The sequence below is a fragment of the Lepidochelys olivacea genome (genome assembly GCF_965140295.1).
Source record: "Lepidochelys olivacea isolate rLepOli2 genome assembly, chromosome: 9".
Taxonomy (NCBI): Eukaryota; Metazoa; Chordata; order Testudines; family Cheloniidae; genus Lepidochelys; species Lepidochelys olivacea.
In genome coordinates, this window is record NC_140419.1 from 48,729,214 (window position 1) to 48,744,802 (window position 15,589).

The 15,589-nt window shown below is 43.9% G+C and overlaps 1 protein-coding gene across 1 annotated transcript in view; it reads left to right on the top strand.

Moving 5' to 3' along the window:
* PCCB (propionyl-CoA carboxylase subunit beta) overlaps positions 1 to 10,407 on the top strand; it is a 52,015-nt gene extending 41,608 nt beyond the window's left edge. The window contains exons 12-15 of the mRNA XM_084640228.1: positions 2,402 to 2,502; positions 6,953 to 7,051; positions 7,286 to 7,379; positions 8,673 to 10,407. Coding sequence (XP_084496354.1) covers positions 2,402 to 2,502; positions 6,953 to 7,051; positions 7,286 to 7,379; positions 8,673 to 8,794 — 416 coding nt within the window. The 3' untranslated portion in view covers positions 8,795 to 10,407. The remainder of the gene's footprint in view (positions 1 to 2,401; positions 2,503 to 6,952; positions 7,052 to 7,285; positions 7,380 to 8,672) is intronic.
* The last annotated feature ends 5,182 nt before the right edge of the window (positions 10,408 to 15,589 follow it).

Consider the following 15,589-nt stretch of genomic DNA (forward strand, 5'->3'; position numbering starts at 1 on the left):
AACAAGACCCCTGTGGAGACCTCACATTCTACCCTGGGTACAGCTGAGGCTCCAGACACTCTTAGTAATGATTCTTTACCCAGGGCTCCGGGCTCAGCAGAGAAAAAGGGCGGCAAGCATAACTCAGTAATGAAACCTTCAGTGCTACACAAGCAGGACACTGCATCATCGAAATATTCCACCCCTCAGAGGACAGTACCGACAAATTTTTCATTACTGTGTACGTCCAAGTTGGCCTCAGTACCAGGAAGGTGTCATGCCTCTCATACGGTCTCAGTGGCCCCCAAGGCATCCTCATCGATACTGTCTACTTTGACCAGAGTGGACTTGCAGGGGCAGCATATACCCTCAGTACCAACAACAGAATGGAGCCCTGCTCTTCAAACCCACTCAGTACTGCAGGAATTCAGATTCTCAAGGGATCTATTTCTTTTGGAGGCATCTGAGTCTCCCTTGTTAGTTGGTAGTAAGAAGTTATCGGTACCGAGACAAGCATGGTCATGAAGTGGGACCTGTCCATTGTCCCAGGGCTGCTTGCCATGTGGCTCCAGCATCCTCTTCTGCCCTTACGTCAGGGCCTCAGCCTGCAGGCCCTAGCAGCCAGCCAGGACCTCTCTCTAGCTCCCCCGCTCGCTGCTTGCAGCATTGTTCTGTCCCAGGTGCTGGCGCTCCTTCCTCCTGCTAGGAGCCTGGTCTTCTCCCCTGGAGCTTCATTCAGCTACTGAACTCTGCTCTGCACTGCAGCCCTTCTTATATGAGCCTGCCTGGCCATGACTGGCTACTCCTCTCAGCCCCTTTCTAATGGGCTGCCTCTGGCACAGCCTTCCTAGGGCTGCTTTCAACCCCTTTTCTCCCACTGAGGGGTAGCTGTTCACAGGGTCCTCTGATGATTCGTTGCATACCTTTAAGAATTCCAGAGTCACTCTGAGATCTCTTGGGACTTACACACCTATAAACAAATGAAGGTTTAGTAGATTCCATATGGCTCAAAGATCCTGCCCCGCTTCATTCTCCGGCTCCCAGAGACTGTTTAAATCACCCAGGAAAAAGTAGAAATTCCAGAGGAAGAGACCACCTGCTCCCACTACTGAACCATCATCCTCATCCAAGCATCAGTTTCAATGGGCTAGTTGAGGGCCCAGAACTGTCCCACTAAACTGAGCTGTATATACACTATTTTTCCCACCTTCCACCCTTCAGAAACTATCTCTCCTGCTGTCTTCTCACATGGGAGAGAATCACATTGGACAAATGGGTGCTGGAGATTATAAGATCTGGGTACGCTATCCATTTTACCTTCCTCCAGTATACCCACCTCCCATCCTGTTTCTCTTCAGGGACCCCTCTCACGAGCACCTGTTAAAGCAAAAAGTCAACTCACTTCTGTGAATGGGAGCTGTGGAACTATTTCCTATTAAGCACAGAGGGAAAAGATTTTATTCCAACTATTTTCTGGTCCCAAAAAAGAATGCAGGGTGGAGACTGATTTTAGATCTAAGCTTCCTAAACAACTTTGCCAAGTCTCAGAAGTTCAGGATGGTGTCTCTTGCAGCTATATTTCCATCATTAGAACCAGGGGATTGATTCCTCAACCTTCAGGGGAGCCCAGGACCTCAGAGTGATGGAGGAAAACTCTTTGCCTGCCTGCTAATTTCACTTCTAAGAAAGGACATGTCAGCAAATCCTCCCCTTATGACTGCTTTATGTTGGGAGAAGTGTAGTTAGGATTTTTATCTATCATTCCTTTTCACAGTAACTCAGGAGAGCTGCTGTGTCTCCCTGAAGTTTTTTTACCCAAATTAATTGCAGTATGCCCATGGGAGCCCAGTATTTGTTTTCCAGTATGGCCTGAGATTGTATTTGCTATTTGTGTTTGTAATTATTCTCTTGTGTAGGATTCACAGCTCTTGCGAGTTCTACGAGGGAGTGTCTTTTCCTGCTGCTGACCCTGAATGATGGCTTTGAACTGTCCTTGAGTCTGAAGTGGAAAAACACACCCTTCTCCATGTCAGAGTACTACGTTTCCAGAAAAGTGAAATGAACGGATAAGGAGGAATTTTTCTCTGATAAATAGGTTGGGGTCTTGTACTAATCTCAGCTGAACCAAAATTTGCCACCAAATGGGAACCTATTAACAATATTTTTATGGTATCGTGATGCCATATAGCTGCTGTTCACCTGTGGTATATGTTCACTGGAGTTCTCCGTATGAGTTTTCTTTACCCTATTGTCCAGCATGGAGATGTGGAGAACACTATTGTACAGTAAACACTACTGGTGGTGTGTGGCTTTGATCAGTGATAGCTGACCTGCTGGCAGCATCTGGAGACAGCTGTCCAGGTGAAGTGATGTGTTTTGGGTAACTTTCCTGAAAAGGTTTTTTGGTTCTCATAATTTTTAGGCACAGCTCAGGAGTATGGAGGAATCATACGTCATGGTGCAAAACTACTGTTTGCCTTTGCAGAAGCAACTGTCCCAAAAATTACTATCATCACCAGAAAGGTAAGGTGGCATTATTTCTTGGTGTTCTCGAAGACCTCCTGTTCTGCTAGAAGTAATGTTATTCAGAGGCAACTTCCTTCTGGAGTCCTGTTGTCTCTTGCTTCCTCTCTCATAAGGCTTCTTTCTTTCAACTTTCAAGCAGCTTATGTGTCTACTCACCTGTCAGAATGTTGCTACAACTCCTCCATGCCCTTTGCCACTAAGCTCCTTCAATATTCTGTCTGCTCTCACCTTCATTTCCTCGCTTGGCTCTCTTGTAGATAAGTGTCTGATCCCTCCATGTCACTGAACTTCTGTCAGTGAGAGCACAAATGACCTAACTCTGGCCAGATCCAGACATAGTCTCTGAACTTTTTGTCACTTTAGACAATTGAGTCCTATTGCCTCACCTCCTGGAGCTGCGGTGAGTCTGTATTCTCCTTCCTTCCTTCTCTGCTCCTCTGTTAACCTCTCCTTACATGGCTGCTCCTCTATCTTATGCTTTTTCATTGTCCCTCAAAGCTCTGTGCTCAGTACCCTTCCCTTCACCCTTCTGTTCCTAGCTATCTGTTCTTTGTTAGACTCCGTACTGATCAGTGCCTTGTAAATGCAAACTCTACATACCTTAGCTGCTCTCAAAGGTTCAGCTACCATCATCTCGCTCTTCCTTCTCTGTTCAGCCTCACCTTTTGAACTGTTTATAAGACACTCTTCCAACTCAACATGCCAAAACTGAACTTCTTATCTTTCTACCCTTCTCCCTGCTTTCTCTATTGTTGTCAAAAACTCCAGAATCCTCACTTTCTCCTAACCTTGCCACCCTGGTGTCATTTTGACTCCTCCTTGTAGCATAATACATTCACCAAACCTTGCTACTGTTTCTTCCTGTCTAATCTCTCCCTTTTTCTTCTCTGTCCATATCGCTAAGAACCTGCTCCTTGAGCCCCTTCAGGTCCTCGTTTTGGGGGATGCATGCCTGACTCAAGGGTCCCAGAATGTTCAGAGCTGTGTAACCATGAGAGGGTGTGCATATAGGGCCCAGTGTTATAAATCATGACTGTTCCCTCAGTTTGTGCCATCACGAGTGGTCTTGGGACCCTAACCATTCCTCTTTCCCTTTCTCTTGTGCACGTCTACTTGAACTGAAACTTAGTGTGTGTTTATTGTAATTCAACATTAGTAGTAGGAATGAATGAATGAAGTTTGGTTGGCTGGTTTCCCTATTGTTTGTAACGGCTGACAAAGTGAAATGCCCAGTCTTCAGGTTGTGGGCCTTGTGAAGTAAAAACGCCTTCCTTCTCACTTGCCAGCACTGTTTGTGTCAGGGGTATCCCTGTAAGCCTCTTTTGCCTGTGCAACATTTGCTTTTAGAATAAGGACTAGCAGAGATGGCTTTAGCTGCTCACCTTGTGGAAACTGCATTGCAACACTGAGGCATCTTTGGGTCCAGCACCCAATAAAAAATCTGAATAATTGGATCGGGGAATATCAAGAGTCCGTGGAAGTACTTTTCTGCTGTCATGTGAAGGTAGGTTCTTCCAAGAGGACAGATGAAGAAAAACTTAAGACGATGATTGAGTTCTCAGATCATGTCTTTGCAACACTGTGCAGATTCTGCATCCAACTGGCTTCTCTTTGTTCCTGTCACAATTCTGAATCATAAGAGTAGAGCTGAGTGATTTAGATCTCAAGAGGCCTGTGAGAGTGAGTCTGCAGGAGGAAAAAAAGCAACTTTGAAAACATGGGGAGAAAAAGTGTATTCTATAAGGACAGCTACTGACTAAGCCAGAAGGATCGCCAAAAAGGATTGCAAAGAAGGATTGCAAAAAAAAATTTAAGTATCTCAGAACCAGTAAGCCTGCCAAATAAGCACTGGGGCCACTGGACAATCGAGGTGCTAAAGGAGCACTCAAGGAAGATAAGGCCATTGTGGAGAAGCTAAATAAATTCTTTACATCAGTCTTCACTGCATAGGCTCTGAGGGAGATTCCTGCATTTGAGCCATTCTTTTTAGATGACGAATCTCAGGAGCTTTCCCAGATTGAGGTGTCAATAGAAGAGGTTTTGGAACAAATTGATAAATTAAGCAGCAATAAGTCACCAGGACCACATAGTATTCCTTCAAGAGTTCTGAAGGAACTCAAATGTGAAATTGCAGAATTACTAAGTGTAGTTCATAACCTATCATTTAAATCAGCTTCTGTACGAGATGACAGTAGGGATAGCTAACGTGTCACCGATTTTTTTTAAAAGGCTCCAGAGGTGATCTTGGCAATTGGAGGACAGTACGCCTAACTTCAATACGATGCAAATTGGTCAAAACTATAGTAAAGAACAGAATTATCAGACACATAGATGAACATCATGTGTTGGAGAAGGGTCACCACGGCTTTGTAAAGGGAAATCATGCTTCATCACTCTATTAGAATTCTTTGAGGGGGTCAACAAACATGTGGAGCAGGGTGATCCAGTAGATATAGTGTTCTTGGATTTTCAGAAGGCCTTTGACAACGTCCCTCATCAGAGTTCTTAAGCAAAGTAAATAGTCATAGGATAAGAGGGAAGGTCCTCTCCTGGATCAGTAACTGGATTAAAAAACATGAAGCAAAAGACAAAAATAAATGCTCAGTTTTCAGAGTGGAGAAGTGAATTGTGGTATCCCCCAAGGATCTGTACTGGGACCAGTGCTGTTCAACATATTAATAAATTATCTGAAAAAAGGGGTAAACAGTGAGGAGGCAAAATTTGCAGATGCAAAATTACTCAAGACAGCTAAGTCCAAAGCAGAGTGCGAAGAGTTACAAAGGATCTCAGAAGACTTGGTGACTGGACAACAAAATGGCAGATGAAATTCAATGTTGATAAATGCAAAGTAATGCACATTGGAAAACATAATCCCAACTATACATATAAAATGATGGGGTCTAAATTAGCTGTTACCATTCAAGAAAGAAATTTTACAGTCATTGTGGACAGTACTCTGGAAACATCCTCTCAATGTGCAGCACCAGTCAAAAAAGCTAACAGAATGTTAGGAACCACTAGGAAAGGGATAGATAATGAGACAGAAAAGATCATAATGCCACTATATAAATCCATGGCACACCCACACCTTGAATACTGCATGCAGTTCTGGTTGCCCATCTTATCAAAGATATATTAGAAATGGAAAAGGCACCCAGGGCAACAAAAATGATTAAGGGTATGGAACAGCTTCCATGAGGGGAGATTAAAAAGACTGGGACTTCTCCTTTTCCAAGCTGAAATGACTAAGGGGTGATATGATAAATGTCTATAGAATCATGAATGGTGTGGAGAAAGTGAATACAGAAGTGTTGTTTACCTCTTCACATAACACAAGAAGCAGGGGTCACCCTATGAAATTAATAGGCAGCAGGTTTAAAACAAACAAAAGGAAGTACTTCTTCACATAGTGCACAATCAACTTATGAAACATTGCTAGGGGATGTTGTGAAGGCCAGAAGTATAACTGGGTTCAAAAAAGACTGAGATAAGTTCATGGAGGATAGGTCCATCAAAGGCTATTAGCCAAGATGATCAAGGATGCATCCCCATGCTCTGCGTGTCCCTAGTTTCTGTTTGCCGGAAGCTGGGAGTGGATGAGAGGATGGATCCACTCGATGATTGCCTGTTCTGTTCATTCTCTCTGAAGCACCTGGCATTGGCCACTGTCGGAAGACAGGATACTAGGCAATATGGACCATTGCTCTGATCCACTGAGGCCATTCTTATGTTCTCCTTAGTTGCTGCAAATTCACTGTTTCGTGGCTTGGCAACATATTATTTTCATGTAAATTTCTGAACTCTTAAGATAGCTTTTGATTTATCTTTTTTATATTCAGCATTGATTACACTGCTGACACCAGCAATATAATAATAAAGATGCTAAAATTGGAGGTCTTGATTCTGCACTAATTGGCTATTTGGTAGAACCATAAAGTTGAGGTTAGTATCAACTGAATTCTAAACAGGTTCAGTTTTCCTTTTTCAATCTGGTACAGTTTTGCTCATAAGTACCGTTCCCAACCTGCAACGGCAACTTGTTTGTCATTTTCAAAAGGTCTTTCTGAGTCGAGACCAGCAGGCGTGTATTATGGCACTACTGTACTTTCAATACATTAACCCTTTCATGATAAGGAAGGAGGAGGCCCTTGTGATGGACACGTTTTATAAAAGCAGATGTGAAAAGCACTACTTTCATGTCATTAGGTTTAGACACCTCTGTTGTCTCACTTTAGTGCTTTTGTTAAATAAAGGTCAACCTTGACACAGACTTTCTGTGAATTTTGGAGCAAAGTTATGCCAATGCTGAGCAGTTGCTCTCGAAATGGACCAACTTGGGCTCTCTTCAGTGCGTCCTTGTCTCTGGAATGGGCAATAATTGCAGAAGGGATTTCGTTTGTTGCTGTTGTGCACTTGTCTGATATCAATGACTTCCTGTCTCTTCCAGGCTTATGGGGGTGCATATGATGTGATGAGTTCGAAGCATTTACGAGGAGATGTTAATTACGCATGGCCTACAGCAGAGGTTGCAGTAATGGGTGCAAAGGTAAATGCAGGCTGTGTTTCACTTCTGACTTCCAGCAGCCATAGCCATCTCTGAAAATCATTGAGGAGGCTTGCTGAGATTAATACAACTGATTTTCTCTGAAGTATTTTACACGTTTATAGCACAGCTTTTACTGTAGTGCTTTAAATTCTGTGCCTTAAATAAAAGAGCTTTTTTTCACAATGGATTAATTATTTCAGTCCAGTTTCACGGCATGTTTGTATGTCTTTCTAGGGTGCGGTCCGGATCATTTTCAGAGGAAAAGAGACAGATGCAGAAGCAGAATATGTGAATAAGTTTGCAAATCCCTTCCCTGCGGCTGTCAGAGGTACCTGGGACTTTGGTCTTCGAGTTCCTTTCTTAAATTCCTTGCTTAAAGTCCTTTGAAAGTCAAATTTCACTTGTGTGGTCTGTGGTCACTGGCTAATACTTTGATCAAATATTAGGTTAATCACGCAGGGCATTTTAAAGACAAGGGATTTAGGAATGAAAGTGGTACTAATCATAATTTGGAAATTATTCAAACACTCTTATTTTTTATTATTATTATTTTATTTTCCAAATTCCAGCTACAAAACAACACATCTGAAGGGCTTCTAATACAATTTCTTTGAGGCACTGGTGAGATGTAGGGCACAGGGCCATGTCTAAGGTGCTGATAAGCATATTAAAAATGTTCTAAATTGAGAGGCATTTCAAAAATTGGACAACTTCCATAGTACTTCAGAGCACTCTGACAGTTTGGGTGGAGTTTAATGAGGTGTGCTGGTCAACTTTAGAAGGGACCAGACTTCTGGCTCAGCTTCAGTTCCCCAACATACACTACTGCCCCCAGGTGGTAGGCACTTAGTTTTTGTTGTTAGTGGATTTAATTCTGTATTTCCATATATTTAAAAGTTTATTTCTTATAAGTTGAACCTTAAAGTGCATTTTTACTCTGAAAAATGTGTGTGTAGAAATGTGTCTTTCTCAATCGGACGATCAGTTCCCCGTATGTTTTAGTTACATCTGTTTACTCTACTGATCAGTATATTCATTTGTACCACTTTTTAGTCCCATCAGTAGCACAGTGTGGTAGCATGCACAACAAGATGGATTGTTTTCTGGCTAGTGGATTATCAACAGAAGTGTTAAATGTTTTCACTGCAGTGTTTATTGTTGGGGCTTGAGCCAGAAAAAAAACAGAATTTCACTATCAGATGCCAGGTTGAATTCGCAGAATTGACAGAGAATACATCTTGTCATTTGTAAACTGAACTGACTTGATTTGAACTGCAAGAGACTATACATATAGAACTTCCCAATGAAATTTACAGTTATTCTTGAATTGAGCCCCACTGTAAGTCTAAATTTCTTGGCTTTCTGTTGTTTACTTATTTGATGATAAAGTTTATGCAAGGCTTTTTAAGTTATTGAAACACATTGTCAACTTTAACTTCAGTTTAATTCAAATGCTTCTCTTGTGAGTTAAGTTACAAATTAGCAGTTGCATGCAGTTCTCTAATACATGAATTGTTTAGTTACTGCATAGTTTTGATGTTGCAAAGTAATTACAACGAGATATATTGTGGTTGGGAGGCAAAAGTGTTTGTGTGTAATTTGTTTTTGGTAAATTAAACAGGGTTTGTTGATGATATCATTGAACCTTCTACCACTCGAATCCGCATTTGCCGTGATCTGGAAGTGCTGGCTAGCAAAACGCAATCCAATCCCTGGAAGAAGCATGCGAACATTCCACTGTGAATATGATGAAGAATTGGTTACAAAATGAAGCCACTTTTAAGACATGCAGAAGTGTTCTGAATGCATATATTCTTTAGTTAAAGTGGAGAACTTGAACTTAGCACTATGAACATTTCTTTTAATTTTAATTTGCTTAAGTATTATATAGCAATAAATTTTGAGAGAGTGATTTTATCTGGTATAACATGATTACTTTTAATTAACAGATTCTTTATTCAGCCAACAGTCCTGAAATTGCTTCCTCCTTAGAAATCATGAGTCCAAACAGATTCCAAGACCTCAGGGTCTGATCTTCTGGGATGGAGACAGGGAAGGAATGTCCCTTGAGTTCATTGGCTTTCCATCGTTGTTTGCCACAGACAGAAAGGGCTCCAATAGAGAATCATGCCTTTGGATCCAGTCAGACCTTGGTATAGTTGGGATTTGGGCAGGACAACGGTCTGGGAAGGATGCATCATCTCTGGATCCTGGCTTGTTGGTTCCATCCCTGTATTACAGCACCCATCAAATTTGTTAGCCAAAACTCCCAGTATGCTCCCTCTAATGGTGCTGATGGTAGGGTTCTTGTTGCATTTGGAACCATCCTGAATGCAGAGTCTTGAGGAATTTGCTCGTGGGCTCCATGGTTTCACTTCCTCTAATGTTCTCTCCAGAACAGCTAGTTTTACGCACCCATTGAAGCAACACTCTTTGGGTGAGATTGCATTCTCATATGTGGGTGTAATAACACTTGGTGGGTAGAAACTTAATTGTTTGACTAATTAAAGTTGGATTAAATGAAAGGGGTAAAATGTGCAAAAGTATCCTGACATTGCTCAATTCATTGTTACTTTTATCACAACTTTCTGTTGCTCTTTATGACAAGAGCTTGACAGAAAGTAAATTAATATATAACAGTGGAAATTGGTAATGGATAATGGAAAATAAACATGGTGTGCAAATTACTGCACTCCAACATGCAGATTTGTCCATTTGGGAAATTTAAATAGCACACTGAGTGGTGTGTTAAGTGCTTTGTGTGTAAGGGACTGGTGCCTTGTTCCTGTGGGGTGTGATGTTGCGGATTGTCAGAAATCAGGACCTACAGCAGAGCCAGTCTCTGGGCAACCTAACAAGCGCAGCCAGCATGTAGTAGACTGCCTGATTGGCTTCACTGCCTGAGCAGTGGAAAGAGCCAGCAGACAGGCTCTTAAGTTCAGCAGCTGCTTAAAGCATTCACCCAGAGCTGTGGTAGCTCCTACACCTACTTGTTCCCAGTCTTGCTCCCACCTTCTTCCAGCCCTGCTCCGGTCTTTCCCCAGTCTTGCCTTGCTTCAGGTAACAGGCTTTTGACGCTCGGCTCCAATTCCTGTCTTTTTTTTTAACTCTGGCATTTGACTTTTGACTCTGGTTCTGACCCTGAGCTCCAATTCCTGACTATCTACTCCTGCTCCAGCCACTAGACGCAACCACAATGTGCTGGTCTGTAACACAGATGTAGGTGTCATGTGTGAGGATGTTGGCATTGCTTCAATTATGTGATTTTTCGCTTTTTAATTTTCATGTATAAGGTTTATTTGTTGTATGTATGACACTGAGAAAATGAAATTAAAATCCACAAAGAAAGAGAACAATTGGTAATGTTTTCCACTACCAACACCGTGACATCAGACTACATGCATGTCTGCTATAAAACAGTACAGGGACGCACGCGTGCACACACACACAGAAAGGTTGGGGGGCAGAGAGATGATTAGAGGAAAGAAGTAAGCAGGCCAAGGCGGGTTACACAGCCTCTGCTGTCAGCAAAGTGTACATCTGTGACGGCAGCGAGCATAATCCAGCTGATTTAAATACCTAACTGTAGTACTGTGTGGTGGAAATGGGTATCTGAGTGCAAAGTAATTTTATCTAAAAATTACTAAAAGAACACGACCAAATTATTAAAATTGATAACTCAGGAATTATTAACTGATTGTCAGGTGACTAGTTCAGGGAAACTAAAATCAGAATATCTATTTGTGTTTTTAGATAAGGGAAGTGCAATAAATTTTATATACTTGAACTTCAGTAAAATATTTGATAAGGTGCACATGGGAAATTATTAATTAAATTAGGGAAGATGGGGATCAGTACAAGAATTGTAAGATAGGAACTGGCTAAAGGTGAGATCAGTATTATTTGATATTTTTGTCAATGACATTGGCACAAAAAGCAGGAGCATGCTGATGAAACAAAGTTGGCAGCATCAATACAGAAGGAAATCACAATATTATACAGGCAGATCTGGACGACCTTGAAGACTGTAGTGAAAGAAATGGGATGAAATTCAGTAGTACAACGTGCAAGGTCACTTAGGGTCTAATAATAAGAATTTCTGCTACAAGCAGGAGGCTCATCAGTTGAAAGCAACAGAAGAGGAAAGACACCTGGTTGTGTGCGTTGATCACAGGATGACTGAGCCATCAGTGTGACGCAACTGAAAAAGGCAAATGCTATCCTAAAATGTGTCAGACAAGGTATTTCCAGTAGCGATAGGGAAGTATTAACGCTATTATACAAGGCACTGGTAAGACCTCTTTGGAATACTGTGTACATTTCTGGTCACTAATGTTAAAGAAAGAGTAACTGGAAAGAGCTTGGCTTTTTTAATCTACCAAAAAGAAGTCTGAAAGGGTATATGATGGCTCTCTATAAATACATTCAGGGTAATACCAGGGAGGATGAAGAGGTATTTAAGCTAAAGGACAGTGTTGGTACAAAACCAAATGGATATAAGTTGGCCATGAAGAAATTCAGGCTGGTAATTAGAAGTTTCTAACCTCCTTCTCCAAGTTCCTGCACATGGATCCCATTTACAGTGTCCATGTGCCCCAGCACAGGAGTTTGAAGCATTTTCACTAGTAGTGTCCTGTAGCAGTCGTGCATGGATCCTGCATGCGCTTGTGTCCTCATAAAGGTCATTCTTATAACTGTTTCCCATGACAGCTGTCTGTACTGTCTGGGTGAGGAACATATCATTAAGCCCTGTTCTACACTAGGACTTTAGGTCGAATTTAGCAGCGTTAAATCGATGTAAACCTGCACCCATCCACACGATGAAGCCCTTTATTTCGACTTAAAGGGCTCTTAAAATCGATTTCCTTACTCCACCTCTGACAAGTGGACTAGTGCTTAAATTGGCCTTGCCGGATCGAACTTGGGGTACTGTGGACACAATTTGGCGGTATTGCCCTCCGGGAGCTATCCCAGAGTGCTCCATTGTGACGGCTCTGGACAGCACTCTCAACTCAGATGCACTGGCCAGGTAGACAGGAAAAGAACCACAAACTTTTGAATCTCATTTCCTGTTTGGCCAGCATGGCAAGTTGCAGGTGACCATGCAGAGCTCATCAGCAGAGGTGACCATGATGGAGTCCCAGAATCGCAAAAGAGCTCCAGCATGGACTGAACAGGAGGTACGGGATCTGATGGCTGTATGGGGAGAGGAATCCGTGCTATCAGAACTCCATTCCAGTTTTCGAAATGCCAAAACCTTTGTCAAAATCTCCCAGGGCATGAAGGACAGAGGCCATAACAGGGACCTGAACCAGTGCCACATGAAACTTAAGGAGCTGAGGCAAGCCTACCAGAAAACCAGAGAGGCGAACGGCCACTCCAGGGCAGAGCCCCAAACGTGCCGCTTCTGTGATGAGCTGCATGCCATTTTAGGGGGTTCAGCCACCACTACCCCAGCCGTGTTGTTTGACTCCTTCAATGGAGATGGAGGCAACACAGAAGCAGGTTTTGGGGATGATGATGATGAGGTTGTAGATAGCTCACAGCAAGCAAGTGGAGAAACCGGTTTTCCCGACAGCCAGGAACTGTTTCTCACCCTGGACCTGGAGCCAGTACCCCCCGAACCCACCCAAGGCTGCCTCCTGGACCCGGAAGGCAGAGAAGGGACCTCCGGTGAGTGTACCTTTTAAAATACTATTCATGGTTTAAAAGCAAGCATGTGAAAGGATTACTTTGCCCTGGCATTCGCGGCTCTCCTGGATGTACTCCCAAAGCCTTTGCAAAAGGTTTCTGGGGAGGGCAGCCTTATTGCGTCCTCCATGGTAGGACACTTTACTACTCCAGGCCAGTAGCACGTACTTGGGAATCATTGTACAACAAAGCATTGCAGTGTATGTTTGCCGGCGTTCAAACAACATCCGTTCTTTATCTCTCTGTGTTATCCTCAGAAGAGTGAGATATCATTCATGGTCACCTGGTTGAAATAGGGTGCTTTTCTTCAGGGGACACTCAGAGGTGCCCGTTCCTGCTGGGCTATTTGCCTATGGCTGAACAGAAATGTTCCCCGCTGTTAGCCACGGGGAGGGGGGAGGGTTGAGGGGGTAGCCATGCGGTGAGGGGAGGCAAAATGTGACCTTGTAACGAAAGCACATGTGCTATGTATGTAATGTTAACAGCAAGGTTTACCCTGAAAGAGCGTAGCCATTGTTTTATAAAATGTCTTTTTAAATACCGCTGTCCCTTTTTTTTTCTCCACCAGCTGCATGTGTTTCAATGATCACAGGATCTTCTCCTTCCCAGAGGCTAGTGAAGATTAGAAAGAAAAAAAAATGCACTTGTGATGAAATGTTCTCTGAGCTCATGCTGTCCTCCCACACTGACAGAGCACAGACAAATGCATGGAGGCAAATAATGTCAGAGTGCAGGAAAGCACAAAATGACTGGGAGGAGAGGTGGTGGGCTGCAGAGAGTAAGTGGTGGGCTGAAGACAGGGCTGAAGCTCAAATGTGGCGGCAGCGTGATGAGAGGATTCAATGCTGAGGCTGCTGGAGGATCAAACCAATATGCTCCAGCATATGGTTGAGCTGCAGCAAAGGCAGCTGGAGGACAGACTGCCGCTACATCCTCTGTGTAACCAACCACCCTCCTCCCCAAGTTCCATAGCCTCCTCACCCAGACGCCCAAGAACGCGGTGGGGGGGCCTCCGGCCAACCAGCCACTCCACCACAGAGGATTGCCCAAAAAACAGAAGGCTGGCATTCAATAAATTTTAAAGTTGTAAACTTTTAAAGTGCTGTGTGGCATTTTCCTTCCCTCCTCCACCACCCCTCCTGGGCTACCTTGGTAGTCATCCCCCTATTTGTGTGATGAATGAATAAAGAATGCATGAATGTGAAGCAACAATGACTTTATTGCCTCTGCAAGCGGTGATCGAAGGGAGGAGAGGAGGGTGGTTAGCTTACAGGGAAGTAGAGTGAACCAAGGGGCGGGGGGTTTCATCAAGGAGAAACAAACAGAACTTTCACACCGTAGCCTGTCCAGTCATGAAACTGGTTTTCAAAGCTTCTCTGATGTGTACCGCGCCCTCCTGTGCTCTTCTAACCGCCCTGGTGTCTGGCTGTGCGTAACCAGCAGCCAGGTGATTTTTCTCAACCTCCCACCCCGCCATAAATGTCTCCCCCTTACTCTCACAGATATTGTGGAGCGCACAGCAAGCAGTAATAACAGTAGGAATATTGGTTTCGCTGAGGTCTAAGCGAGTCAGTAAACTGCACCAGCGTGCCTTTAAACGTCCAAATGCACATTCTACTACCATTCTGCACTTGCTCAGCCTGTAGTTGAACAGCTCCTGACTACTGTCCAGGCTGCCTGTGTACAGCTTCATGAGCCATGGCATTAAGGGGTAGGCTGAGTCCCCAAGAATAACTATAGGCATTTCAACATCCCCAACAGTTATTTTCTGGTCTGGGAATAAAGTCCCTTCCTGCAGCTTTTGAAACAGACCAGAGTTCCTGAAGATGCGAGCGTCATGTACCTTTCCTGGCCATCCCACGTTGATGTTAGTGAAACGTCCCTTGTGATCCACCAGAGCTTGCAGCACTATTGAAAAGTACCCCTTGCGGTTTATGTACTTGCCAGCTTGGTGCTCTGGTGCCAAGATAGGGATATGGTTCCGTCTATGGCCCCACCACAGTTAGGAAATCCCATTGCAGCAAAGCCATCCACTATGACCTGCACATTTCCCAGGGTCACTACCCTTGATATCAGCAGATCTTTGATTGCGTGGGCTACTTGCATCACAGCAGCCCCCACAGTAGATTTGCCCACTCCAAATTGATTCCCAACTGACCGGTAGCTGTCTGGCGTTGCAAGCTTCCAGATGGTTATCGCCACTCGCTTCTCAACTGTGAGGGCTGCTCTCATCTTGGTATGCATGCGCTTCAGGGCAGGGGAAAACAAGTCACAAAGTTCCATGAAAGTGCCCTTACGCATGCGAAAGTTTCGCAGCCACTGGGAATCGTCCCAGACCTGCAACACTATGCGGTCCCACCAGTCTGTGCTTGTTTCCCGAGCCCAGAATCGGCGTTCCACAGCATGAACCTGCCCCATTAGCACCATGATGCATGCATTGGCAGGGCCCATGCTTTCAGAGAAATCTGTGTCCATGTCCTGATCACTCACATGACCGTGCTGACGTCGCCTCCTCACCCGGTATCGCTCTGCCAGGTCTGGTGCTGCATATACTGCTGGATAATGCGTGTGGTGTTTAATGTGCTCCTAATTGCCAAAGTGAGCTGAGCAGCCTCCATGCTTGCCTTGGTATGGCGTCCGCACAGAAAAAAGGCGCAGAACGATTGTCTGCCGTTGCTCTGACGGAGGGAGGGGCAACTGACGACATGGCTTACCGGATTGGCTTACAGGGAATTAAAATCAACAAAGGGGGTGGCTTTACATCAAGGAGTATTTCAGGCAGGACTTCACGGGGGGGTTCCAATAAGAAATGGTGCACCTAAGTAATTGTTCTTATTGGAACAAGCA